Source organism: Neomonachus schauinslandi, chromosome 4, assembly GCF_002201575.2.
Source record: "Neomonachus schauinslandi chromosome 4, ASM220157v2, whole genome shotgun sequence".
In the NCBI taxonomy this organism is placed as follows: Eukaryota; Metazoa; Chordata; class Mammalia; order Carnivora; family Phocidae; genus Neomonachus; species Neomonachus schauinslandi.
In genome coordinates this window covers 83,349,441-83,376,283 of record NC_058406.1, presented here as the reverse complement: position 1 = coordinate 83,376,283, position 26,843 = coordinate 83,349,441, and the positions used below count along the sequence as shown (strand labels likewise).

Sequence of the window (26,843 nt, the reverse complement as noted above, 5' to 3'; positions counted from 1 at the left end):
CAACTTAAGTGGATCCATATGCACCATTCCAGTGAAAGAAGTGAGAAAAATATACCCGGGCCTTCAACCTTCCTTCCTTTCTCTTCATTTAAAGTGTGTATTTATGTATGTTTCTGGGTGCAGTTCACACCCATGTAAACTATGCTTATGATGATGCCAATACAACAAAATCAGAAAGATATGCTTCCTAAAGAGGCAAAAATGCAGCCATACTCTGTCTACACTCTTAGGAGTCTGGTACTCATTGCCATGGCAATTGCCCAGAATATGGGGTTTATTTAAGGTGGAGTGAGGTAATGTGTCTCAGTTGCTTAAAGACATGTTGAACATCTGTCAGATCTTCTAAAATCTCATCTGCGTTTGGGTAAAATAAACCCCAGCATTTGATGAAACAAGAAATTTACAGAAGACCTTATCCATGAACAAAGTCACACCTTTCCTCTCTAACAGGAAGGATGTCATAAATTTCTATATCCAGTTACCAAGCCACCATAACAGGCGGGGATATTCCAGTGTGAACTCTTCCTGAACTTCATACATTTATAAAAGAAATAGCCTGTACCAGATGGCAGAATAGGCAAAACAGTAACAACAACAACAATAACAATAATAAATTACTTGTTTTTTCCCCTTGGGCATACTTCTTAAATGCTGTAATTGTGGATTATATATTGATTCATCTCTCCATAAGGGTTCTTAACTTGTGATACTAGAAGTCTGGGTTGGTGACATTACTTGCAGGGTGAGCTAGAGTATTTTGACAGTCTTTAAGTGGAAAGAAAAATATTTGAAACTATTTTAAACTTTTACAGAGTTTAAATTCATTTTAAATGAAATATCAAAGTCAAAAACATACATAAAACTAGCATACTTATCATACCAATTTTCTCAACTCAAAATCAGTCTTATATTACATCAGATTTCAAAAGAAACTAGAACAAGAATCATGCTCATAGTGTATCTATAATCCATAAGGACACTTGCCTATGGGCTATGCAATATGTACATTCCTGACTGATAAATCATGGCTATATGTTCAAGATGGAATGATGTACTTTGAACCTTCATTAGAATTTCACAGTATAGGGGCGCCTGGGTGACTCAGTCAGTTAAGATGAGGTCATGATCCCAGGGTCCTGGGATCGAGCCCCACGTGGGGCTCCCTACTCAGCAGAGAGTCTGCTTCTCCCTCTGACCCTCCCCCTGCTCATGCTCTCTCTCTCTTTCTCAAATAAATAAAATAAAATCTTTTTAAAAATTAAAAAAAAAAAAACTTCACAGTATATAGCATGCATGACTTTTCAGTAAATCAATGCTTCTAGAACAAGTTCTAAAAGTTCTCAAAAATATTTTAGATTCACTTCTCCATTATACATATGAGTAACTTAAATAACTATGCCTCCAAACTGTAAAGTGCATCAAATCACCCGGAAGGGCTGTTCAAACACAGACTGCACGGCCCCACTCCCATAATTTATGGTTCCGTCAGTCTCGGAGAAGGACTGAGAATTTGCATCTCTAGCAAGCCCCACACTTTGACAAACCATTGATTTATAAGACACCCTGATAGGATATTAGAAAGCTCCAAATTGATAGGGAAATGTGAGTTAGAATGAGCCCTGCTAATAACTCCCTGTGGCCCTAAGAGTGACTTAACCTCCCTGGGGTTGTTTCCTCAGCTAAAACAATGAGATAATAGTATCTGGCCCACTTACTTCTTTACCGGCATGTAATATCCAGGTAGGAAACCTACATGGAAATGTTCTCCTCCACATGAACAGAGGTGCGGAGTGGCTTCCTATCTCTCCCACACCAAGCTCGAGCTTGATAAGGAAGCTGAGCCGGTGACAAAGCAATGTCACAAGCACAGAGGCAGATAGAAGCAATACGTCTGCCCAGGAAGAGGAATCATTTAAATGAGAAAGGGAAACCCCTTCTACTTCAATAAGGAGCTAGAGAGTTACCCCCGGGCACCCCTCAATTTGCTCGACAGGCTATATTTTACAGATCAATCATTCCATCAAGAAGTGGAAAGCCTTCTGCTAACTGCCTGCCTTCTCTTCTCTCCAAAGCAAACAAGGATATTGACATTATTCCTTTTTCATATTTTGAAACTTCTGCGCCAACTATAGCAAGGAGAATTATTATTACCTTTCTGATTCCCTGCAAACAGTCGAGGATGGTGAGATTGTAAGTGCAATTTCCAAAGGAAGCATCCCTATAAACACACACACAAAAAAAATGCACATTCAGAATATTCAAATAATAAAATACCAAAGTCAACTGAAGACTGCTTGTTTGGCTTCACAGCTGTCAACGTGGTAAATTAATGTAACACATCAGATCCTACTAGCTAACTACTCTTACAGCTTCAATGAAGCATTTCTGAAATTGCTTTAATCCAATAGGCAGAATTAGGAAGAAAAGCAGATCTAAGAGCCTGAGCTCTGAAGTCAGATTGCCTTTGTTCAAATTCCAACTCTGCCACATACTGGCTGGAGCCTTGAGCAAGTTATTTTACTTCTGCTGCTTGGTTTCCCATCTCTGAAACGATGTTACTGATGGTATCTACCATTCTTAGGATTGTTGTCAGATTGCATTTAATAAATGTAAAGTCCTTCATATAAGAGCCTAGCATATAGGAAGCACCTAATAAATATTATGACTCTTCTTTATATTATTAACAGTGAACTGGACTGTTTCATTAAGTAAAAGATTCACAATCACTAAAGGTATTCTGACAGAGGAACAACCACCTATCAGGAATATGGTAAATACAAGCATAAAAATGTAAGGAGGACAATGTAGGCAGGTCAACAGAAGCTAGCTGTTATTTTCTTGGATTAAATGCCACCCCTCCCACCAACCCCGCCCCCCCCCCCAAAAAAACTATGGAAAACTCAGTCACGCTTCCAAACAATCTCCTCTCAGGATCAATGGGAGCTTCTAATGCACCATGAAGTGTTGTATCAAAAGGAATGGGAATCTACTGCACTGAAATTTGAGTACTTCATACTTTATTCAAGTTTTTAGAGCAACTTAGCAGACTTGCTTTAGGCAACATAAAACTGAAGTATCAAGTTCAGGTCAGTTAAGCAAGAACTGGCACTGGAGCTTTAACACTAGCAATGTTCCAAGGTGTCCAAGGCAAGAAACTTGACCTCAAGGCTCTGTCTCTCTGCCCAGCCCCCATTGCTGACCCAAAGGAACAGAGCTGTCAGGAACCTGCCAATGACAAAGTCAAATGCACCACACAAAGGCGGTCCAAGGGCGGCAGTGGGGAAGGTGCCAGATGATGATGTTCCTTGGAGAGAAAATGACCTTGAAGGGCTTTAACATATAATTAACATAAAACTGAGTTTTATATCACAACCATCCAAGGTAACTTGAACCTATGGCCGCTAAGCCGTGAATTAAAATGGAGCTTCAACATCACTGGGTTTCAGCATCCTGACAACCTCATACAAAAACAGTAAGTTAGAAAAGCGACTTAACAGAAATGCTTAAGTCCTGAAACTTCAAAGTTAACCTATGTAAATAAGAAGGGTTATTCTTGATAAGTAAGTTTGATTTCAAGACTTCTTTTTTTAATGCCCTCTGAACTCATGGGTCACTGGAAACCAAAATAGACCCTTTTCCAATACCTTGTAAAGACATAAACCATATGTTAAAAAGCAAATTTTAATGGACTAAACCAGAGAAAGGTGTAGCTGGGGATCCAAGATAAAATAGTAGTTTATATAAATAATCACATATTCCTTTATACGCACTTGTCTCTTTGGGACAAGGGTTCAGAATCTTTTGTGTGTCATGAACCCCTTAGCAATCTGATGAAGCCTATGAACCTCTTTTTTCAGATAGTGTTTTTAAATGCATAAAATAAAATATAAATGAATAACAGAAGGCTAATTCAGTCAAATTATCAAAATATAAAAAACTTATAATACCATAATATTTAATTATTTACTGTTTTATTAACATAAACAAGGTCTAGTAGATCTAATAATGACTATAATTTGAAGAAGGAATGAACATAAATAATAAGATACATGAAATATATAAGATGCATGCAAAAACTATAATGGGATATAAAAATATCTGTAATTTTGATTGTGACAGTCATTTGTATTGCTAATAATACTACAGTTTATTTCTAACATTTATAATTGAATGTAATCTTATCAGTTATAGATTAGTGAAACCAAAGACTCTTTTCTTCTCATCCAAATTCAGCAACTCTCTGTACTTTCTCCACAGGCCTTCGATTAAAAATGACTGCTTTAGTAAAGAAAAGGGGGGGGAAAAAACACTTCTTTTTATTTAAAAGAGTAAGACAATTGTAAGAATTGGAGGTACTCCTTATTCTCTGAAGTATATTTTCCCACACCTAGAGTCACCTAAACAAATTCACATGCATAAATCATCAGAAAAGAGCCAGACCCTGTCTTTCTCTCTGCAAAGTTTGGTGAGACGATCATGACATCTCCTGTCCTACCCCAGCCACAGTTTTTCCTGGGGCCTGAAAAGAGCTCTGGTAACCTGATGGTCAAATCTACAGGCTGGAGAGAGGAGGGCCAGGTAAACCTGCCAGGGGACAGAATCAGGACACAAAGCAGTCACAGCAGGCTGGAAAGTCAGGGAGAAGTTTACGGCTTGAAATATAATAAGGGATGCAATAAAATGAGGTCACATTCTCAGAATGGGGGAAAGGAGATGACACACCAAAGGAGATTATACCCATTACTCAGGGTGATTAATCCTCCTGACGGCTGCACAAAGACAATAGGTTCCCAAAACCTGCCCCCATACCGAGCAAGAGAAATGGCTTATTACTGCAACCTGCCTCCTACTTAGTCAAAGGAGAGTAACCATAAAAGTGAAGGGATACAAAAACACGTTACATATTCTCTGGCAGAAAAAAAAAGAGAGAAAAAGAGAAGGTAGAAGGGCGCCTGCATGGCTTAGTCAGTTAAGCATCTGCCTTCGGCTCAGGTCATGATCCCAGGGTCGTAAGATCGAGTCCCACATCGGGCTCCCTGCTCAGCAGGGAGCCTGCTTCTCCCTCTGCCTGCCACTCCTCCTGCTTGTGTTCCCTCTCTCTCTGTCAAATACATAAATAAAATCTTTATGGGGCACCTGGGTGGCTTAGTCGTTGGACGTCTGTCTTCGGTTCAGGTTATGATCCCAGGGTCCTGGGATCGAGCCCCACATCGGGCTCCCTGCTCGGCGGGAAGCCTGCTTCTCCTTCTCCCACTCCCCTCTGCCTGTGTTCCCCCTCTTGCTGTGTCTCTCTCTGTCAAATAAATAAAATCTTTTAAAAAAATAAAATTAAATTAAATAAATAAATAAAATCTTTAAAAAGAAGAGAGAGAGAAGGTAGAGGTGGCAGATTGGACACATGTGTCTACCAAAACCACACTAAAAAGAGAATTTTGAAAGGTTTTTTAAAAATAGAATCCAACAAGTTCAGGGAGAATAAGAGAGGAGAAAATAGCAATAAAATTCCAAAAGCTGGAAATCAGAGAGATGAGTGGTAATAAATTACAAAACCAAGAAAACTGAATATTAAGGTACCAGTAAAAAAGTCAGAGAATCAACCCAACTAATACTAGAAACTTTCCCGAAGTTTTGGGAATTGGCAGCACTCGGTCCTTCGGGGAGTGAGAATGAAGAAAATTACTGAAATAAGATTAAAGTCCATTTAAGAAGCAGAGCGGTTTTATTCTATAAAAGAAACATTATCTCCCCTGTGATCAATCAGTTCTTCCCTGCTGATTTCCCTCAACACCACCCCCCCGCCCCCAGTATAGTCAAAACCATCTGAAAATAGAACGGTTGGCCCTGGAAGACAGCAGGATTCCTGCCCCACACAATGTTCAAGTTTAAACTGGAACTTTGCTTCAGGATTATTTTTCGCCTACTTTGTTGTATGATATGGAGTTCCAGGTTAGGAAAACACCATTAACCACAGAAGTCCCTTCAACTCTGAAACTGTATCGTTATTCAACACAACTGACGATCACTTTCTTCTCCAGATCTCTGCCCTGGGTCCTTCCCAACAGAATTTAAACATTTTCAGGTCTCTACCATCTTCAAAAGAAAAACCATCCCAAACTTTCTTGACTCTGTATCTTCCCTCCACCACCCTCACTTTGGCCTCCCCTTTAAAACAAGACTTCTGGAGCACCTGGGTGGCTCAGTTGTTAAGCGTCTGCCTTCGGCTCAGGTCATGATCCCAGGGTCCTGGGATCGAGCCCCCCATCGGGCTCCCTGCTTGGCCTGGAAGCCTGCTTCTCCCTCTCCCGCTCCCCCTGCTTGTGTTCCCTCTCTGGCTGTGTCTCTCTCTCTCTGTCAAATAAATAAATAAATAAAATCTTTTAAAAAAATTAAAAATAAAATAAAATAAAACGAGACTTCTCTGAAGGATCACTTCTCTCCCCGCCTCCATTTTCCCTACTCTCATATCTTAACAACCTCTGTTCTGTTTCCACCCTCATCCGTGCCATGAACATTTCACACTAAAGTCACCATTATCTCCATATTGCTAAGCCCGGGGCTGGGGGGGGGGGGGGGGGGGGGGCTTTGTTTTTAATTCAGATAAAATTCACAATTTAGCCTTTTTAAAGTGTACAATTCAGTGACTTCCTTTAGTATATTCACAATGCTGTGGCTTTTGGTATATTCACAATTCATATCACCACTAATTCCAAAACAGCTGTGTTCCCCGAAAAAAAAACTCTGTGCCCATTTACAGTAACTGCTCACTCTCCCTCTCCACCCCTGGCAAGCAATAATCTACTTTCTGTCTCTCTGGATCTGCTTCTTCTAAGCCCAGGGAACATTTCCCAAGCATCATTTTACCGAGCTTGTCAGCAACAAGTACCTCGTTCCTTTGAATACTCTATTCACTGGCTTCCTGGATTTTTCTTGTACTTCTCCAAACACAGCTCCTACCCAATCTCCTTGGCAAAGCCATCCTTCGCCTCCCAATCCTTAAAAGTTAGAGCTTCTTAACATTCAATCCCAGACTCAGAGTCCTGTCACTTTGTGCTCTCTCCCTAACCCAGGACTAAAAGGAGTGCATCAGCAGCACCTGATGGTTCCTTAAACACAGAATACTGAGCCCCACCCAAGGTCCTGATCCAATAGGTCTGGGGCAGGGCCTGAGAATCTGCATTTCTAACAGGTTTCCAGGGGATATCGATGCTGCTGGTAGGAAGGAGCACATTTGGAGAACTGCCTGACACAATCTCATCCATATAAATTGCCATCAATCTGCAAATGATCCTCAAATTGCTCTCTCTAGCACAAACTCCTTAAAACTGCAAAACAGTGTAGCCAACCACACACACAACCTTCCCATTTAGGTGTCTTAAGGCATCTCACTGTGTGGGAAGACTCTCTTGCAGCTGCCCCACCCCAAAACAACAACAATAATCCGGTCCTCCAACACTGCCTGTCTCGTAAAAGATGCAGCTTCCGGGCGGCTGGGTGGCTCAGTTGGTTGGGCGACTGACTGCCTTCGGCTCGGGTCATGATCCCGGAGTCCTGGGGTCGAGTCCCGCATAGGGCTCCCCGCTCAGTGGGGAGTCTGCTTCTCCCTCTGCCCCTCCCCCCTCTCGTGCTCTCTTTCTCTCTCATTCTCTCTCTCAAATAAATAAATAAAATCTTTAAAAAAAAAAAAAAGACGCAGCTTCCACAATCACTCAAGCTAGAGCCCAGATGTCCCTCCAGCTCTCAATTCCCCTCATCCTGTCCGCCACCATGCTCCGTTGCTTTTCCCTCTTAACTGCCTCTTGCCTGCACTGACTTCTCCCCAATTTCCCCACCACCTCTCAGGCGGACTCCTGCCAACAGCCTTCCCACACCCATGCCTCACCTTCCTGCTCAGTCTTCTCACAACAGCCAGAGTGATATTTTTTTAAAGGTAAATCTGATCCAGTCACTTTTCACTAACTTCCGTTGCTTTCATGGGAAAGTTCAAATCGTCAGTGAATACAAGGCCTGGTGGTATCTGACCCCGCCTGCCTAGGCCTCCTCATATCATGCTCCGCCACAATCTGCCCATCACAAGGCCTTGCCTAAGCCCCTCGGATAGGGCCTTCTGCTCTCACCACAGGGTCTTTGCTCCTGCTGGCCACATGTTCTCCCGTTCACTTTTGACTAGGTCACCCTTCAGATCCCAGCTCACAGATCAAAGTCTCCGGGGAAAAACCTCAATGCCACCCTGGCTGGAGCAGGTCCCCCAATTTTTTTATTGGACTTAACTGTAGTTGAATTATATTGTGGCATGCTTATTTGACTCTGCCGCTCTCTCTATAATAGTCTCAAAGAAGGCAGGATCTATACATTTTTTACTCACCCTTCTCTCCCTAGTACCTGATACACTGCCTGTCACAAAAGAGATACTGAGTAAACATTTAAATTAAATAAAGTGGTATTAAACACACTTTTATTTTAACCCAGACACTTTGGAGAGACTATACAGAGCTTTTAGAACTTAAATCACGATATTGATGTGATAGAAAGTTTTAAAGTCCCACAGTTTTTATTTGCAATTACAGTTCCCAACTGTTTACTTAACTCCTGGTTTGCCTTTTTTTACTCATTTATCCATGTATTCATTCATTCACTCATTCATACTTACTGAGCCAAATATTTGCTGAGTTAAATAAGAGGGCATGTTGTATTGTTACCTCCCCAATAAAGGACCACTGAAGTCCACAGACTTCAACTGCAGGAAAAAGTCTGCACCCACCATGCTGCCTGGGAAAACCACAGCTCTTACCTTTATCTGTCATGATAGTTTTGCCATGCGTTGCATTAACTCTCTCAAGCAAGTAAACACAAGGCTGCTCTTCATTCAGAGATAAGTTAATACCCCAATAGCTGTCTAGACACATCCAGATACAAATTTAACCCCACCTCATGCTTGACTATCTAAGTTCCAGCTATCCCACCAAAGTTCTTTCTAAATGCGACATCTAGCATAATAGTCAACTGAACCATAAAGCTATTATGAAGTCATTATAAAAACCCAGTAACTATGACCTTGGGAGCAGTTGGCAGTCAATACGTATCTGCTGAATGAAAAACTAAATGAATGCATATCTGAACAGACGAAGCAGTTGGGATTTTTGTTTTATTTTTACATTTTTGCATTTATTTTGCAGAGAAGCAATAGAAGAAAAATTAAATTTAAGAAAACAAGAACCACCATGCACAACTAGATACAAAGAGAAAGGGCTTAGTCCACTAATGTCATAGAACTGTCTCCTATAGGCTCCCAATAAGTGATTATTGAATATTCAGGAATTTTGAGAACCGAATCAGCATTGGTGGGTGTATTTACACCATAGAAATCAACAAGCACTTTTTACTTACAGAGTCAGTTTACCAACATACCACTGCTTGTAACCTAAGCATGTAGACCATCACTCAGAAAGAAGCAACCTTGTAAATGTTAACAATGAGGAGACAAAACCAGAAATGAAAGACTATAATCACACAAAGCAATGAGAAGGCATTTCTGGTAATGAGGTTGTTTGAAATGAAGAAAGAATAAAGAACAGAGGCACAGGGTTTAAAATATAGAGACTACTGAAGAATAAAAGAGCTGACAGTAATTGGATGAAGAAATATTGGGGATGGCTATGATCTACATATGTTTTGATTCTATGATTCTCAGTAAGTTCTCTGGATAACAGGTGGTTAGGAGGTATGCAAATACCTGCAGAGCAATGGGTTGGAAAGGACCTCAAAGGTCATGAAAACACCCTTCCAAGCACTGACCTGAATCCCATCTACACAACTGCCACAAGATCATGAGCTTCTTAAGGACCGAGAATGTGTCCTTTATGTCTGCATGCCCAGAGGCCAGCACAGTGTTGGGCACATTAATATGCTGTAGATGTTGAATGAATGAATAAATGATCATTACCAAGACATCATTCAACTTATATCTGAACAACTCCAGTGGTTGGGAACTACTGACTTCTCAAAGCAAAAATTATATAAAACAATCTTTAATGTACAGGAACAAAAACACAATCGAGAGCATTGCTGTCCAATGGGAATATGATGCCATCCACAAGAGAGTCAATACATAATTTTAATTTTTTTCAAAACCATATTTAAAAAAGTAAAAAGAAACAAGTGAAATTAATGAGTAATATTTTTTTTACTCCAATATATCTGAAAAATTATCATTTCAGCATGTAATCAACATAATTATAAAGAAGATATTTTACTTTTTTAATACTAAATCTTCAAAATGTTTGGACGAAACAAATTTCAAGTGCTCAAAAGCACACATAACTAGTGGCTAGTAGCTACTGTACTAGGTAGTTTGGCTCTAGACTATATTGTATGGATATTTCGTAAGTAGATAATGCCCCAAAATACTACACATCATTACCTAAATTATACTTGACTTCCAATCTCTGAACAAATCCATGACACATGTGAACCAGGTCCAGCGAAAAGAAAAAGCTGATTGCTTATATCATCTAAGACTACAAGATGAAATTTGCTGAGAATTCGTGGGAAGAACAAAGCCATCTCCCACTCAAAGAGCAAAATCAAATGGCTTCCCGGGGCAGGGCCAAAAGCTGAGCATGACCAGTACCTAACAAAAAACAGAACACAGAATATCCCACTTTTCAGATTGAACATAAAGCTACACACTAATCACTCTGTCATCCAAAGAAACAGATATGTAAAAATTCATCTCTAAATCATGGCTTAAACGGTCACATAAACTAATAAGCAGAATAGAATCTGTCAAGAACTAGCAATAATAGGGCGCCTGGGTGGCTCAGTTGGTTAAGCGACTGCCTTCGGCTCAGGTCATGATCTTGGAGTCCCGGGATCGAGTCCCGCATCAGGCTCCCTACTCAGCGGGGAGTCTGCTTCTCCCTCTGACCCTCCCCCCCTCATGTGCTCTCTCTCATTCTCTCTCTCAAATAAATAAATAAATAAATAAATAAAAATTAAAAACCACTGTTCAAAAAAAAAAAAAAAAGAACTAGCAATAATAGGCACCAAAAAAAAAACAGACCTCTGTGTTCTGCGCCTTTCATCAAGATGTGGGTGACACCCATTTAACCACACTAATTTTGCTTTACAGATAAAAATAGTAGTAAATTGGGGGCTCCTGGATGGCTCAGTCAGTTAAGGGGCTGCCTCTTGATTTCGGCTCAGGTCATGATTCCAGGGTTCTGGGATAGAGCCCTGCATCGGGCTCCGTGCTCAGTGCGGAATCTGCTTGAGGATTCTCTCTCTCTTCCTCTCCCTCTGCCCCTTGCCCTGCTCATGTTCTCTCTCTCTCTCTCTCAAATAAATAAATAAATCTTTTAAAAAATAATAAATAATAGCAAATTGCCTTTAGTTTAGGTACTGAAAAGACATTCAACAAGACATTCAACAAAATAACTATATTCATTAATGTAAATGTAAATTCATTGATGTAAATTAATGTAAATACATTAAATTAATGTAAAGTAGTTTTCTAAACCATCTTTATCAACTAAGACTGGCTATCAGAAATGTACTATAAAGAGTACAAAAGTCTGGCACTGACTATTCTATAGAAACTTGGTAACACAGATCTGGGACCATCAAAATAGGAATAACAAAAAAAGTCATCTGAACCAACTTTCACAACTCAAACCATTGAAGCACCGCCATGTTCCAAAAAAAATAGATGTAACTCACTTCCTTACATGTATTTAGTGAGTCACAGAGACGCTGACAGTTGTTTCTGTTCTCAGATCCTGTTCTCATGGCACTTATTTACTACTTTAACAAGAAAAATCTGATAAAGAGTCTGCTTTTGATGGTGGTCCAAGTTACTCAACACGTCTCAGCTGTTGAGAATGGATTGAATAGTTTGGAATGGATAAGCTATCTACTCCCATCTATTTTCAACACTCAGGAAACTAGCACATCCTCACTATTCAAAACTAATGCAGATCTTTCTCATCACACCAAGCATTAAAAGCAAAGGTTTATTAAAGATCCATGGGGGCAGAAATAACCCCAAAGATCAACACTGTGAAGCAGAAGGGTAGCCATCATAAGATACACTGAAAAGCATAAAATAAATTTTGTTTCTACATTTTTGATACTCAAAAGAAAAACATGATAAGGAAAACTTTTCCTTTGAAATACAAAGTTAATTGCTGAATAAACTTTGACAAAAATCACAATATCATATTTAAGCTAACAAATATCTGGTTCAACATTTTCTGTGAAGAGATATATTTTATAATTACATCTAACATCTACCAGCACATGTTTACTTTGCTTTAGAAGAAAGAAGGCAGCCTAATGCCAAGTTCTAAGTGGTTGACCCCTTTGAGCCTTTGTTAAGAGACCTACAAGTTCTGGCATGCCCAGATGATCTAGAGTAATTACTTCAGAGATTTCCCACATTAAGACATAGCTCAGCAACTGGGATATCACTAGGGGTCATCCCCCAAACACAACAAACCTCTCTCTTAATACAAACAGTATGGATTCATTTCAATGTCAAATGTCTTTAAAGGATTGCCAGTGGGAGGTTTGTGGGTCCTCCCATAAGGAAAGTTTTTCTGGCCTCACACCTACTCTAAAAGTTTCGTGTTCCTGTTCATATTAGATAAAATACCATTATTTGATAAGCCATCTATTTCCAAGACTCTGAGGAAACAGTACAAAAACAGTTCCATAAATGGCAGCATATTATTGTAATCCCAAGAGATCTATTTTGTTTCACACAGGTGTGGATCAGGAAATGTGTCCTAGAGTGTTTCAGAACACTGGTACTGCCAGATATCAACAGAATTGGGGGGGAGTAGAAAGGGATTCAGGATGAAGTACTTTGGAAAGGTCTGAGTTAAACAAAGTTAAACAGGTTTCTTTATCACTCAGAACCATTCAGAATCTTTCAAATGAGAATGTGTTTTTTAAATCTCCAAGATGGAGAGTTCTAAATTTAATTGTCCTTTGAATCTTTTTATTCGTTTATTTTTCTTTTTATTTTGCCACGGTAGATCGTATACCGCAGTAGTTCTCAACCTTGCCAGCATACTGGAAATTTGTAGGAAGTCTTTGAAAATCCCAATACTCTACACCAATTACGTCAACATTTCCAGGAATAGAACCCAGGCACCAATATTTTTTAAAGCCCCTCAGACTTTTAAAAACCAAATATGAGAACCAACGTAACTTTGGGAAGTACTACCTATAAGTTCTAGACTCTTCTCCAACCTAAAATAAAATAGCCACACAAAAATGCATTCCTGGACCTATCCAGGAAGAGACCTGCAAAAAACCAACACCAAAAAAAAGAAAAAACTAAACTAACAGCTGGAGACAGAACATTCAACATCCAATCTGCTTGATTCCATTGGGTGTCAGCACAGCACCCTACCTCAACCTCACCTCTGCACCTAGTCATTATTTCTCAAATCATGCTTTCTGTATTTGTCTTCAAAACTGGGAGCCTGGATGTTATTTATTGTCTGTATAGTTTTATTCTCCATTTTATATTATATGTCATAGAAAAGTCACTTTCAATAGATTTATGAGCCATCATCAATACCAAAAAAACTTACCAAGTCAACACCTATAGACCCATAAACAAAGAAGTAAGTTTTATAAAACGAATTTAAAAGCACAAAAGAAATCAAAAAGAAGAGTTGTGCAATTCTCCATGTTTTATGAGGCTGAGAGTTTTCACCAACACTGTTTTATGAACATCAGAGAAGGAGGATTTGAAAACCATGGCCACTGACTGCGAAGAAGACAATCTGAGAATTCCACTAAGAGTTGGTAGTCTCATGAGACCTTAGACAAGCACAATTAATATGAGTTCATGGAACAACTGGTCAATAGTATAGACTATAAATTTGGTAATACACTGAAAGGAAAAGTACCTAGAAAGATTCATGCTAGGCTTGCCAGTTCAAACTCTGCTGACTCTGACCCCATAACTGAACGGCCTCTTGTTCCCTTGAAGGCCAACTGCCAAGCCAACATGAAAGATGGATGGACTCAAGGAACTGCATTAGGTGAAAAATACCCTTTTCCTCTAGTTTTCAGCTAAAGTCACTCTTTTTTTTTTTAAGATTTTATTTATTTATTTGAGAGAGAGAAAGAGAGAGCATGAGCAGGGGGAGAGGCAGATGGAGAGGGAGAAGCAGACTCCCCACTGAGCTGGGAACTCGACAAGGGACTCGATCCCAGGACCCTGGGATCATGACCTGAGCCGAAGGCAGACACTTAACCAACTGAGCCACCCAGGCGCCCCTAACTAAAGTCACTCTTGACAAACATATTGGCTATCCTCAATAAAAGCAAAGGTATATTTTTGGACACAACTGCTTTACAATTAAATGGAACTTAATTCCATTAACTTAATGGAACTAAGACTGACTTGCAAACAATAACGTCACAACAAACACTCCTTGAGTGTCACACCAAGCCAGAAATTCAACTATCTCTAAAGTCTACTATAATTAATGTAATCAAGAACAAGCAGTAAATTGGGGAATTGGGTGAAGGTGGTCAAAAGGTACAAACTTTCAGTTATAAAATAAATACTGAAGATGTCATCTACAACATGATGTCTACAGTCAACACTGCTGTATGGTAGATTTGAAAGCTGCTAAGAGAATAGATCTTAAAAGTTCTCATCAAAAGGGCAAAAAGAAATTTTTTGTAACTATATGAGGTGATGAGTGTTAACTAAATTTATTGTGATAATCATTTCACAGCATATGTATGTCAAGTCATTATGCTGTACATGTTAAACTTAGAAAGTGTTGATGTCAATTACATCTCAATGTAAAGATTTTATTTATTTATTTGAGAGAGAGAGAGTAAGAGAGAGAAAGGACGAGAGGGGGAGGGTCAGAGGGAGAAGCAGACTCCCCGCTGAGCAGGGAGCCTGATGCGAGACTCGATCCCGGGACTCCAGGATCATGACCTGAGCCGAAGGCAGATGCTTAACCGACTGAGCCACCCAGGTGCCCCTAGACATTTGTTTTAATCATGTATGTGGCAAATGTAAAGGGGCCTGAACAAAATGCAATACACAAAATATAATAGGGAATTACAGGCGAAGGACCTGCCAAGCCTCTCTAGAAAAATGAGGAAAGGCTTTAACAGAAGAAACTGTTCAGATAAATTTTTGTTAAAGGAATAAATCTTGAAGAACAATGTTATTTAAACTCACAGTAGCCTTAAAACCCCTTTATTAGAAACACACTAAGAATTTAGAGAACAAATAGAAACAGGCATTTCAGTGAAGAAGGCACATAAAGACACCAACCACACTTCGAGAAGCCTTCAAACTGGTCTTCAGTTTTAAAAACTTTTCAACAATAAAACGGTTAACACTTAAATGGACGTCCCTTTAAGGCTTCTTGTTTTTTAAATAAAAATGTTACTGAGGGGCGCCTGGGTGGCTCAGTCATTGAGCGTCTGCCTTTGGCTCAGGTCATGATCCCAGGGTCCTGGGATCGAACCCCGCATTGGGCTCCCTGCTCAGCAGGAAGCCTGCTTCTTCCTCTCCCACTCCCCCTGCTTGTGTTCCCTCTCTCGCTGTGTCTCTCTGTCAAATAAATAAATAAAATCTTAAAAAAAAAAAAAAGTGTTACTACAATAGCATATTAAAAAGAAATCTAGACAACGAAGATAAAAGTATAACAATAAATGATGTAAAAAACCTAGTGGATGACAGAATCCAGATTACAAATGAAGGCCAAGGCAATGATGGCTGACCAGAACTGTAAGATGACTCTTGTTAATATTACATTAGCCTTAGTTGGTCTGGGCTAGAGACTAAAACCAACTCCCACCTTATCTTAGCATTAGGAAAAAAGTAAGTTTCTTTAGTCAAATTCCAGAAAACCTGTACTATTTCTTCAACTACATTTTTTTACACTACTTTGTGGTATTTTCTGCTTCAAATGTATGGTTTATGAAGAGTCTGGGTTTAGAAACATAGCTTAATGTAAACACAACTCTTGATGTCTTGGGCTATCAGAAAGGTAAAACTTAGAGTTACGTTCAAGTTACATTCAACCTTTTAGTAGGAAACAGGTGCCTAAACCAAGGAAGAAATGCCTCATCTTTTCATTAACCATTCTTTTTTCATATAATGAATACCTTTATGCAAACAGATTACTAAAATCCCTTTACGTCTAACCACAACACTATAATTTTCTCCATAGTAGTGTCTCAGTTTCTTTCTTCTAAAATACATTTCAGACCACATGAATTGAAAAGTTACAATTGAAATGATAGCAAACAACCTAAATGTCTACACGTCAGACTGGTTACACGTGTTCTTGTACATTACACAGAAATAATACAGAATGGAGAAGGACGCTCTCTGTGCACTGATATGAAAAGATATCCAAAGCGAGTTAAGTGAAAAAAATCAAGGTATAGAATAGTATATACAGTGTGCTACATTTTGTGATAAAAATGAAAAATAAGAAGACATATGTTAGCCATTAAAAAAGAATGAAATCTTGCCATTTGCAACTGCATGGATGGATATGGAGGGTATAAGGCTAAGTGAAATAAGTCAGTCCGAGAAAGACAAATATCATATGATTTCACTCATATGTGGATTTTAAGAAACAAAACAAAGAAAAAAAGAGACAAAAAAGCAGAATTAACTATAGAAAACAAACATGGTTACCAGAGGGGAGGTGGTGGGGGAAGGGATGGGTGAAAGAGATGAAAAGAATTAAGAGTGCACTTATGGTGATGAGCACTGAGTAACGTGTAGAGCTGCTAAATCACTATATTGTATACCTGAAACTAATATAACACTAATTATACTGGAATTTTTTTAAATGTACATATATCTTTACTTGCTTATATGTGCATAAAGAAACTCTAGAAGGATATGGAAGAAACAAATACCAGAAGTTATCCAGAAAAAATTAAAGAGATAAGATCAAGGGTGGGAAAGAGAGTTTTCACTGTAAACCTTACCTACTTTTTAAATTTCTGAACCATGTTAGGGGCGCCTGGGTGGCTCAGATGGTTAAACGTCTGCCTTCGGCTCAGGTCAGGATCCCAGGGTCCTGGGATCAAGCCCTGCATCGGGCTCCCTGATCCTTGGGAGCCTGCTTCTCTCTCTCTCTCTCTCTCTTTCTCTCTGTGTGTCTCTCATGAATAAATAAATAAAATCTTTAAAAAAAAAAAATTTCTGAACCATGTTAATATGTTTATATTTTCAAATATTTAAATAAAAACAATTTAGAAAAATAGGCTACAATTATAATAATTATTGCTTAATTCTATGTTAAGTAATAATAATTTTCTTCCTATCTTTTCTTCCATTCTGATCTTAGTCAAAAATTCTAGTTCTCAGGAAACAAATTAATTACCTAGCACATATAAGCTAAACATATAATCATGATTAAAAGAATTTATTCTTTCCTCCTCCTCCAATATCTTCACCTAAATTGACAATTAAGGATAGCAAGGGTCATCTAGCTAGTGAAAGAGAAATACATCTTCCTTGACTTCTGAATGGATAATATCACCAGCATAAAATTTAATATATATTTCCCACTTAAAATTTTTAAATAGCTACACTGTCCAGCGGGCCTACTGACTGACATTACAATTTTACAAATATTACAGCATTATACTTTCCAGCTGTGTGTGTTATTTTTCAAAATAACAACCAAAAAAATTGCAAACAGATTTCCGATTTAGCAAACAAATTGAATGGGCCCTCACTGTCCCTGGGTAAAGTGCCTCAGTAATCCTGTGCAGACACGACCCCTCTCTTACCACGGACACTGTACTCCTCCCACAGAGAACTTCTGGGGTCAACTTAGAAATCTCACACCTCCAGGGTTTTCCATAGCGCATACCATAGTGCATAGTGCATCCATTCTCCAAACTCTTATCTAGCTTTAAAAGCTCAGCTTAGGGGCACCTGAGTGGCTCAGTAGGTTAAGCGTCTGCCTTCGGCTCAGGTCATGATCCCAGGGTCCTGGGATGGAGCCCCGCATCGGGCTCCCTGCTCAGCCAGGTGTCTGCTTCTCCCTCTCCCCCTGCCCCTACTCGTGCTCTCTCTCGCCCACTCTCTCAAATAAATAAATAAAATCTTTAAAATAAAAAATAATAAATAAATAAAAGCTCAGCTTAAATGAGTCTGATACTTTCCCAAATCTCTGTCAGAATTAATCTTATCCTCATTTGAGAAACAAGACAGAGGATCATAGGGGAAGGGAGGGAAAAATGAAACAGACAAAACCAGAGAGGGAGACAAACCCTAAGAGACTCCTAATCTCAGGAAACAAACTGAGGGTTGCTGGAGTGGAGCGGAGTGGGAGGGATGGGGTGGCTGGGGGAAGGGACACTGGGGAGGGTATGCGCTATGGTGAGCGCTGTGAATTGTATAAGACTGATGAATCACAGAGCTGTACCCCTGAAACAAATAATATATTATATGTTAATAAAAAAAGAATTAATCTTATCCTCTATTTTTATACAACCTAACTATTTTACAGTCAATTAATGTGCCTAGAGATCTGCTTGCCCCAACTAGAAGGTGTGATCATTAGAAGAAATACTTTCTATTCATATTTATATCCATGTGGAAAATCCTTAGTTCTTATTAATAATAGTAATCGTACTAACAACATGGAGAAAAACAAAAGCCAGCTACTGTGCCAGACATAATGATAAATGCATTACTTCACTTAATTCCCAGGACAGCCTGAAGCCATTTTACAGAAAAGGAAACAGAGGCTCAGAGAGTAGAAGTAACTTGCTCAAGTTGCTTATCCTTTCTACAGGTAGTAAAAAGCAGAATGAGCCTTCAAACCCAATGTCTCTGCCTCCAAGGCATATATTCTTAACCACTAGGCTTAGAACTTAGTAGAGTGATTAATATTTTCATTATTACTGCAATGGACTGAGTGTTGGTATCCCCCCAAAATGCACATGTTGAAATCTTAACCCCCAAGGTGATGATATTAGAGGAGATGGGACCTTTGGGAGGTGATTAGGTCATGAGGGTGAGGCCCTCAAGATGGGATTAGTGCCCTTATAAGGCACCCCATGAGGTGCCTGGGTGGCTCAGTGGGTTAAGCGTCTGCCTTCGGCTCAGGTCATGATCCTGGGGTCCTGGGATCGAGCCCCACGTCAAGCTCCCTGCTCAGCGGGCAGTCTGCTTCTCCCTCTCCCTTTCCCTCTGCCCCTCATCCCACTTTTTCTCTCTCTCTCAAATAAATGAATAAAATCTTAAAAAAAAAAAAAAGGTACCCCAGAGATCTTTCTCTCCTCCATTCTACCATGTGAGGATACAAGTTAGCAGTCTGCATTCCTGAAGAGGACCCTCACCAGAACATGACCACCCTGATCCAGCCTCTAGAACTGAGAAATAAATTTCTGTTGTTTATAAGCCACCCATAGTAGTCTATGCTACTTTGTTACAGTAGCCCACACTGACTAAAATAATTACCCTTTTCTAAAAATTAGAATTGTATTTTACAAAGGCTTTCAAATTATAGAAGCCATTAGGAGTGGAAGGAAAAAACAAGCTTTGTCTCCATGTTCAAATGCTTCTATACATAATCTGTCACTTTTTATCTGCCCTTCAGTAGCTAATTAGTTCATCCCCTAGATCACTGGAGGATATTTTCCTCTCACTACTTTCCTCTGACTTCCTGAGACTATCAAACAGATCAAGCAGATCAAGCACATCAGGCAGTATCTCCCCCATTCCTCCTCCCAACCGTGACACTCACCCTGTGCCTAATTAACGCTCCCTCCTATGGCCTGAGAAACAGAAATGGGAACCCCTTGGATCTGAAGGGATTTAGTCTTGATTTATTCATTCAAATATTTGCTAAAATCACTTTTAAGTGTCAGGCACCAAGACCTGCCCTCTGTGAGTTTACAGGAGAGTAAGGAAGGCGGACAAAGAGGCCTCCTCAATCTTTGCTCTTCCTTTCTTTCATTATTGTCGGTAATTATGAGATTAGCAGCAATAAGAAATACATATGCTGGGGCGCCTGGGTGGCTCAGTCCATTAAGCACCTGCCTTCAGCTCAGGTCATGGTCTCAGGGTCCTGGGATCGAGCCCCATGTCAGCCTCCCTGCTCTGCGGGAAGCTTCCTTCTCCCTCTCCCTCTGCTTATGCCCTCTTGCTCACTCTCTCAAATAAACAAAATCTTAAAAAAAAAAAAAAGAATTACAGATGTTTGTAGATTTGGACACACAAATAAACAAAAAGCAAAAATAAAACTGTTAGAATCATTCATAATTCTATCAGAAATGACTATTATAGGAGTTTGGCTATATGTTCCCTTCCATTTTTTAAACAAGCTCAAGTTTACCTGAAATTTTTAAAAAACCTTCTTCAGCTGATACTTAAAAAGTATTTTCCAACACTATAATGAGAAACAGCCTTCCTCAAGATATAAGCTAGATTCATGTGCTCAACAGGTCATTTCGGGTCCCCATTGAACATGTGTCTCTGGGAAGGTACCTTGAGGGTCTTATTCTCTAACCCCAGCCCTGACATTCAGTCAGAGCTCACTCATGCTCATGAAATGAAAGACTGAATGGATGAATCAATGATGTAGAGTACTGAAATCTAACAAATCAAATCTTGACATGGTTATTAGCTCATAAATCAGGCACTCTTTGTGCTGAAAGGTCAAGATACAGAAAGAATTCAAGGAGAAAATTCATTCCTAAAAGGAAAAAGCTATTTTATTCTTACTAGATAGGGGGAAAAGAACTCTGCAAAAATAAAATAATAAAAGCTACCATCTCATTTAATTCTGTATAACATCATGGTCACAGTCTTAAGACAACTAAAAACACAGCAATCCAACTCTACGGCAGCAGTTGTCTAGCCAAGTGCTATTAGCCCAATCTCACAAGAGTTATACCTGAATGGAAGATAGGGGGGGTTTGAGCCAGATAGGAGTGCTCTGTAGGCTTCTTCTGGTGTCTTCTTTAAATAGATTACCTAAGACAGATAAATAGCAACATTTAGAACACCACCAAAGAATGACACAAAACTAATTTAATTACTCACCAAATTTGCATTTCCCTTTTTCCACTTTGACAACTGTCAGTCATGGTGATAATGCTAACCTTTAAAAGACAGCAACCAAGCTGCCAAAATTTCCTTTTCAGCTTGAAGCTAAACTGCAGCCTTTGGCTTAGAAATGGGTAAGAGCTTAGAGACAGAGGGCAGATCCATAAAGAGGCCATCCAGGGCTGTTTACAAGGCACACTGAACAGATACAATGGCAGAGTTTTCCCTTTTGGGAGCAGAACAATTCTACTTCCATTATTGTACTGTGCATTCACAGTACAATAAAATACAGTAAAATAAATCACAACAAAACTGAAAATGAATGCAGGTAAGAGCACTAGAGGGGCACCTGAGTGGCTCAGTCGGTCAAGCGCCCGACTCTTGGTTTCGGCTGGGGTCGTGGTCTAGGGTTGTGGGATCAAGCCCCACATGGAGCTCCATGCTCAGTGCAGTCTTCTTGGGTTTCTTCTCTCTCTCAAATAAATAAATAAAAATATTCAAAAATAATTTTTTTAAAAAAGAGCACTAGAAAACACACTGGCTTGACTGTTGACATCGAGGATACTTAAATAAATCCCTCTGGCCCAGCATGATAAACTAATCTTAAAGAAACAAAAAGGAGCTCTTAAAACCAGTAAACAACTTAATCAGCGTACTGACTATATAATATGTGCCAGGTACTGGTACCTCTCTTAATAGAATTTACATTATGGGGCAAAGACAATAGTTAACAAAATAAATACAGTCTGAGATAGGTGCTAAAAAGGAAATAAACAGGGTTCTGGAAAGAGAATAGAAAGGGGCTACTTGAGGGAAGGCACAGGGAGGGCTCCCTGGTAGACATGTAGGGTAAGATCTGCAGGGGACAGTCCACGGAAAAGCAAGGAAGAGGGAAAGCAAGGAAGAGGAGGAAGGGCTTGCCAGGCAGCAGGAATAACGAGGGCACCATCCTTGCTGAGGGAAAGAGCTTGGTGATTGGACAGAGAGATCCTCGGTGTGGCTAGAACACGGGAAGGAGAACCAAGTGGCGGCCAAATAGTGCAGAGCAATACAAACCACAGGCAGACTCCGATTTTATTCTAAGTATAATTTAATATCTTAACTTTGAGCTGAGGACATTGGTCATTTTCCTCTACAGTTTGAATCAAATTTTATTCCCAAAGATCCTCTCTACCTAGAATTAATGGCATTATTTCAAAACCCTGTGCATTTCAGCAAGAGTGGCAGGGTCTCAGTTCTTAAAAAGCAGGACCTTCCTCTTTACTTACAAATTTCCTTTGAGTTTTAAGCTATCCCACTAGCAATATATTACATGCATTTTTAATTATTAACATTTTCAGAACTAGAAAACACCTTAATTCTGTCTTCTCTAAAGAAAGGAAACTAAAATAAATACATAAAAGAGACTTCCAGCGTTTAAAAAGAAAGCTCTATATTCATTTGACAAATAAGTCTGACAGTCTGATAGGGCACACACCAACCAAAGCCAATCGAACGAGAAACCAAAACAGCCCAGAAAATGAAACCACCGTAAAAGAATGATCTAGACGTGAGTCACTGATTCTACAAAGGGAGAATCACAGCTCTAGTTGCAGCTCAAATAATTAGAAAAATCCACTTAAACCAAACCTAGCTTTAAAACCCCTTTTGAGTAACCAATATGAAAACAGGATTTTGCTGGGCCTTAATGGGTAGGTTATACCCTATAAAGAGAGTCGGTTATAATGCAGTGGTTTCTCAAGCCTAAAGATGCAGCACTACTGGAAAGTTGACTACCTCTGCTAAAAGGGAAAGCTGCTATAAAAGGCTTCTGTGTTTGGATGGCGTAATTAAAGCTCAGACAACGACCTTTGAAAAGCAAAACTACATTTCCCTCCTCAGGAGCAATTACATTAATTCCCTTTAATTTCGAGGCAGCCATTCTGCAGGAGAGGCCACAGTCCACATGAAATCCTTCTTTAGACTGGACACCCCACAGGGTTTAGCTACTCATCTTACCTGCATGACTTAGCACACATGACCCATGTTCTCACACTGTAAGATGAGAGTCTGTTCTTATTTTTATCCTAGTGCTAAATTATTAATAAGTGCAAAGTGAAACCCAGCAGAGGCCATATAAATTCCAGGAAGGGTCCAGGGGCAGGTAAATACAATGCCCTTCTACAACCTGATGATAGGTGAAATGTAATAAATAAGTGCATTACTGTATGTACACATGCTAGGGTCATTAAAATATCAAATTTAGGGGCGCCTGGGTGGCTCAGTCGTTAAGCGTCTGCCTTCGGCTCAGGTCATGATCCCAGGGTCCTGGGATCGCGCCCCACGTTGGGCTCCCGGCTCAGCAGGAAGCCTGCTTCTCCCTCTCCCTTCTCCCCTCCCCCTGCTCATTCTCTCTGGCTCACAGGCGCATGTGCTCTCTCTCTCTCTGAAATGAATAAATAAAAAAAATTTTTTTAATAAAACTAAAACCAAATTTAATATCAAAAATGGGTTGCCAGATATTCTAATATCTCTAAAAATATTTTCTGAATAAAATTAATTTCAAAGCATCTTCTAAATATTTTGATTTTCCTTTTCTGCTTCCCAGGGGAAGAAATAATATGCTGTCTACTTTCCTCACTAGGTATTAGCATAGATAAACCCAAACTGAAAGAATCTTCCCAAACTTTTGATAGGTTAAATTTAACAAAAGCCTTCTGCATAGTGCTTGGTGTATGTATCATGCTAAGTTACCCCTGGAGGAGCATTACCTTTTATCAGAGTGCACTACTCTTGCCAGGAAGTCCTCGAAACTTCTCAATAGAACAGCACTGGACATAATGCGGGGTTTGTTTTTTTTTAGATTTTTATTTATTTATTTGTGAGAGAGAGAGCAGGAGTTGAGGATGGGGAGGAGAAGCAGACTTCCCGCGGAGCAGGGAGCCCGATGTGGGGCTCGATCCCAGGACCCTGGGATCATGACCTGAGCCGAAGGCAGATGCTTAACCGACTGAGCCACCCAGGTGCCCCTATTTCATTATTTTTATTTTATTTTATTATTTTTTTAAGATTTTATTTATTTGACAGAGAGAGACACAGCGAGAGAGGGAACACAAGCAGGGGGAGTGGGAGAGGGAGAAGCAGGCTTCCCGCCGAGCAGGGAGCCCGATGTGGGGCTCGATCCACGGATCCTGGGATCATGACCTGAGCTGAAGGCGGACGCTTAACGAGTGAGCCACCCAGGCGCCCCGCATTTTTTTTAATTTACTAGAAGCCAACCAATTAAAGTGATTGTGTTTTTGCTTAATTAACTTTAATGCCAGGTACCAAGGACCCAAATAACTCTCTCAATTTCTTTACTAAAAGATTCTTAAAGAGCCAGCATTCTAAAATAAATAAATAAATAAATAAATAACCAATGGCTGTGAGGTTTTTGTTTAACAACATCACTGAAGTTATAGTACTATAAGATAGCATAATTTATATGATTTACCAGTAAGCCAATGTTTCCCACACTTTAATGAATCATGCATCAACTTTCCCAACTTCCCCCACAAGTAGCACCGTGTATTACTATTTCTCTTTAAACAGACACACCCATTTAAATCAATTTATTCTAAAGTGTTTTATATCATTGCTATTAACAGAAAACCAGTATCATTTGCCATGTAGAGTCCAGACATAAATGAATATTAAAATACATAATTTAAAATATTCAAAGGTTTGTGCACACCACACATTGAGAAACAATGCTTCAAAATATCAAGTTTGGGGGGCGCCTGGGTGGCTCAGGCGTTAAGCGTCTGCCTTCGGCTCAGGTCATGATCCCAGGGTCCCGGGATCGAGTCCCGCATCGGGCTCCCTGCTCTGCGGGAAGCCTGCTTCTCCCTCTCCCACTCCCCCTGCTTGTGTTCCCGCTCTCGCTGTGTCTCTCTGTCAAATAAATAAATAAAATCTTAAAAAAAAAAAAATCAAGTTTGGGCTAATTTTATAGAAGAACAGCAGACCAACTTGGGAAGTTAAATAAAATCCTCTTTAAATTAATCCAAAAATACTTCTAAACCATTTCTTTTTACTAAATCCTATGGTCATTAAATCTTTAAAGCCTGTCGAGAAATAATATGCATAAATTTCAGAAGCATTTTGAAATTTACAATAATATTTCTCTACTCAGATCATTTAATCTCTCTGATACATAAAAGGTGATTCTTTAAACAACAAATGGCTTAATATAGAAGGGCTACACCAGACTTTGAGTCACAAATTGGCTGATGGTCTTTCTCTGGGGACATTTGCCTCAGTTCTAAGTATGTGTTTAGCTGTGTTTTTAGGGGCTATTATTTCTCCAAAAAAGACTTATCATAAAACGCAACACATACACACAACCCATATATATCTAAAGATGAAACCTGTGCTCCTATTTTAATTATATTTATTTTCTGTGATCTGTAAAGTGGAAATACTCTTGAGAATTTGATTTGGTCATCTGAGAGAGTATTCTTTAATTGTGGCATTTGATTTCCTGTTATTTGTTTACTATTTTGCTTGTTTATAAAAGAGAAAACAGATGCTGAGAACAGCCTTTCCCAGTCAAGTACCACCACCAGAACACGGACATGATAGCTGTGGATTAGCATTCTGACCGTTGCTGAGTCAATTAAATTTCTTCAAAATAGAAGTTTCCAGAAAACAGATGTTATAACTTAAAAACAGTCTAGAAGCCCTAAAACTTACCAAATATGGAAGACTTAAACCAAAAGAGAAATTTTCCTTAAAATTTTCAGACAGGTAGTTCTAGCATATACAGAGTGCTAAATGGGGACGTTACAAAGATGTCCTTCTGTGTGATATGTGCTCTGGATTCTATTCCGCTAAATTAACAGTCATGCATGGGCCCCTTTCCCAAGCCCCATATAACTTAAAAGTATCACACTTGCAAGACAGCAATTGAGGACGGGGATGGGCAGAGGTAATAAGACAATGTTTCTTTCCCTGGTGCAGCTGACCAGTGTAGAGCACCTGCTTGGTTTGAAAGCAGTGCACCCTCACTGGCTTCTCCCATCATCCCCCTGTGTCTGTCATCCAGGGGTCCTCCCAGTCAGCCAAACTCAATCTCCAAAGCCACCTGTGACTCTGGCCTCTCTCTTTCATTGTGTCCATCCTCATCCAGTCAATACCCAGACTGATTCGTTCTCTATATCCTCTACAGCCTGAGGGGCTGAAACAGAACATTTGGGGAGAGAAAGAAAAGTACACAAATATCTTCTCAAATTTTATAAAACCACTACTTGGGGTCCCTCCAACGACCTTGAGAGAGAGAGGCCCAACCATGTTAAAGGCCCTGAATCTTTTTTTTTTAAGATTTTTATTTATTTATTTGTCAGAGAGAGAGAGCACAAGCAGGGGGAGCAGCAGAGGGAGAGGGAGAAGCAGGCTCCTCACTGAGCAAGGAGCCCGATGTAGGACTCGATCCCAGGACCCTGGGATCATGACCTGAGCCAAAGGCAGACGCTTAACAACTGAGCCACCCAGGCGTCCCAAAGGCCCTGAATCTTAAACTGCATTTAGTTGTCCGGTGAATCTGCTTTTGACCTTTCTTTCATGACTATACCATCACCTTATTTCAAACCCTTATCACCACACTCACACTAACACGGTTTCTCTCTGCCTCCACTTCTGCCTACTCCAGCAATTCCGGAACAGGACTCTGAGAGTCTCAGTCATGCTCAAAAACCCCGGCCATAGTGCCCACCCTTCACCAAGACAAGGTGCCAACTGATCTCTCCAG

At 39.7% G+C, this 26,843-nt stretch overlaps 1 protein-coding gene across 2 annotated transcripts in view; it reads right to left on the bottom strand.

Moving 5' to 3' along the window:
- CDC14A (cell division cycle 14A) overlaps window positions 1-26,843 on the bottom strand; it is a 177,862-nt gene that overhangs the window by 94,668 nt on the left and 56,351 nt on the right. For both annotated transcript variants that reach the window (XM_044914081.1, XM_021690005.1), the window contains exons 5-6: window positions 20,925-21,004; window positions 2,152-2,218 (exon numbers count right to left, since the gene is read on the bottom strand). In XM_044914081.1, the coding sequence (XP_044770016.1) occupies window positions 2,152-2,218; window positions 20,925-21,004 (147 nt within the window). The remainder of the gene's footprint in view (window positions 1-2,151; window positions 2,219-20,924; window positions 21,005-26,843) is intronic.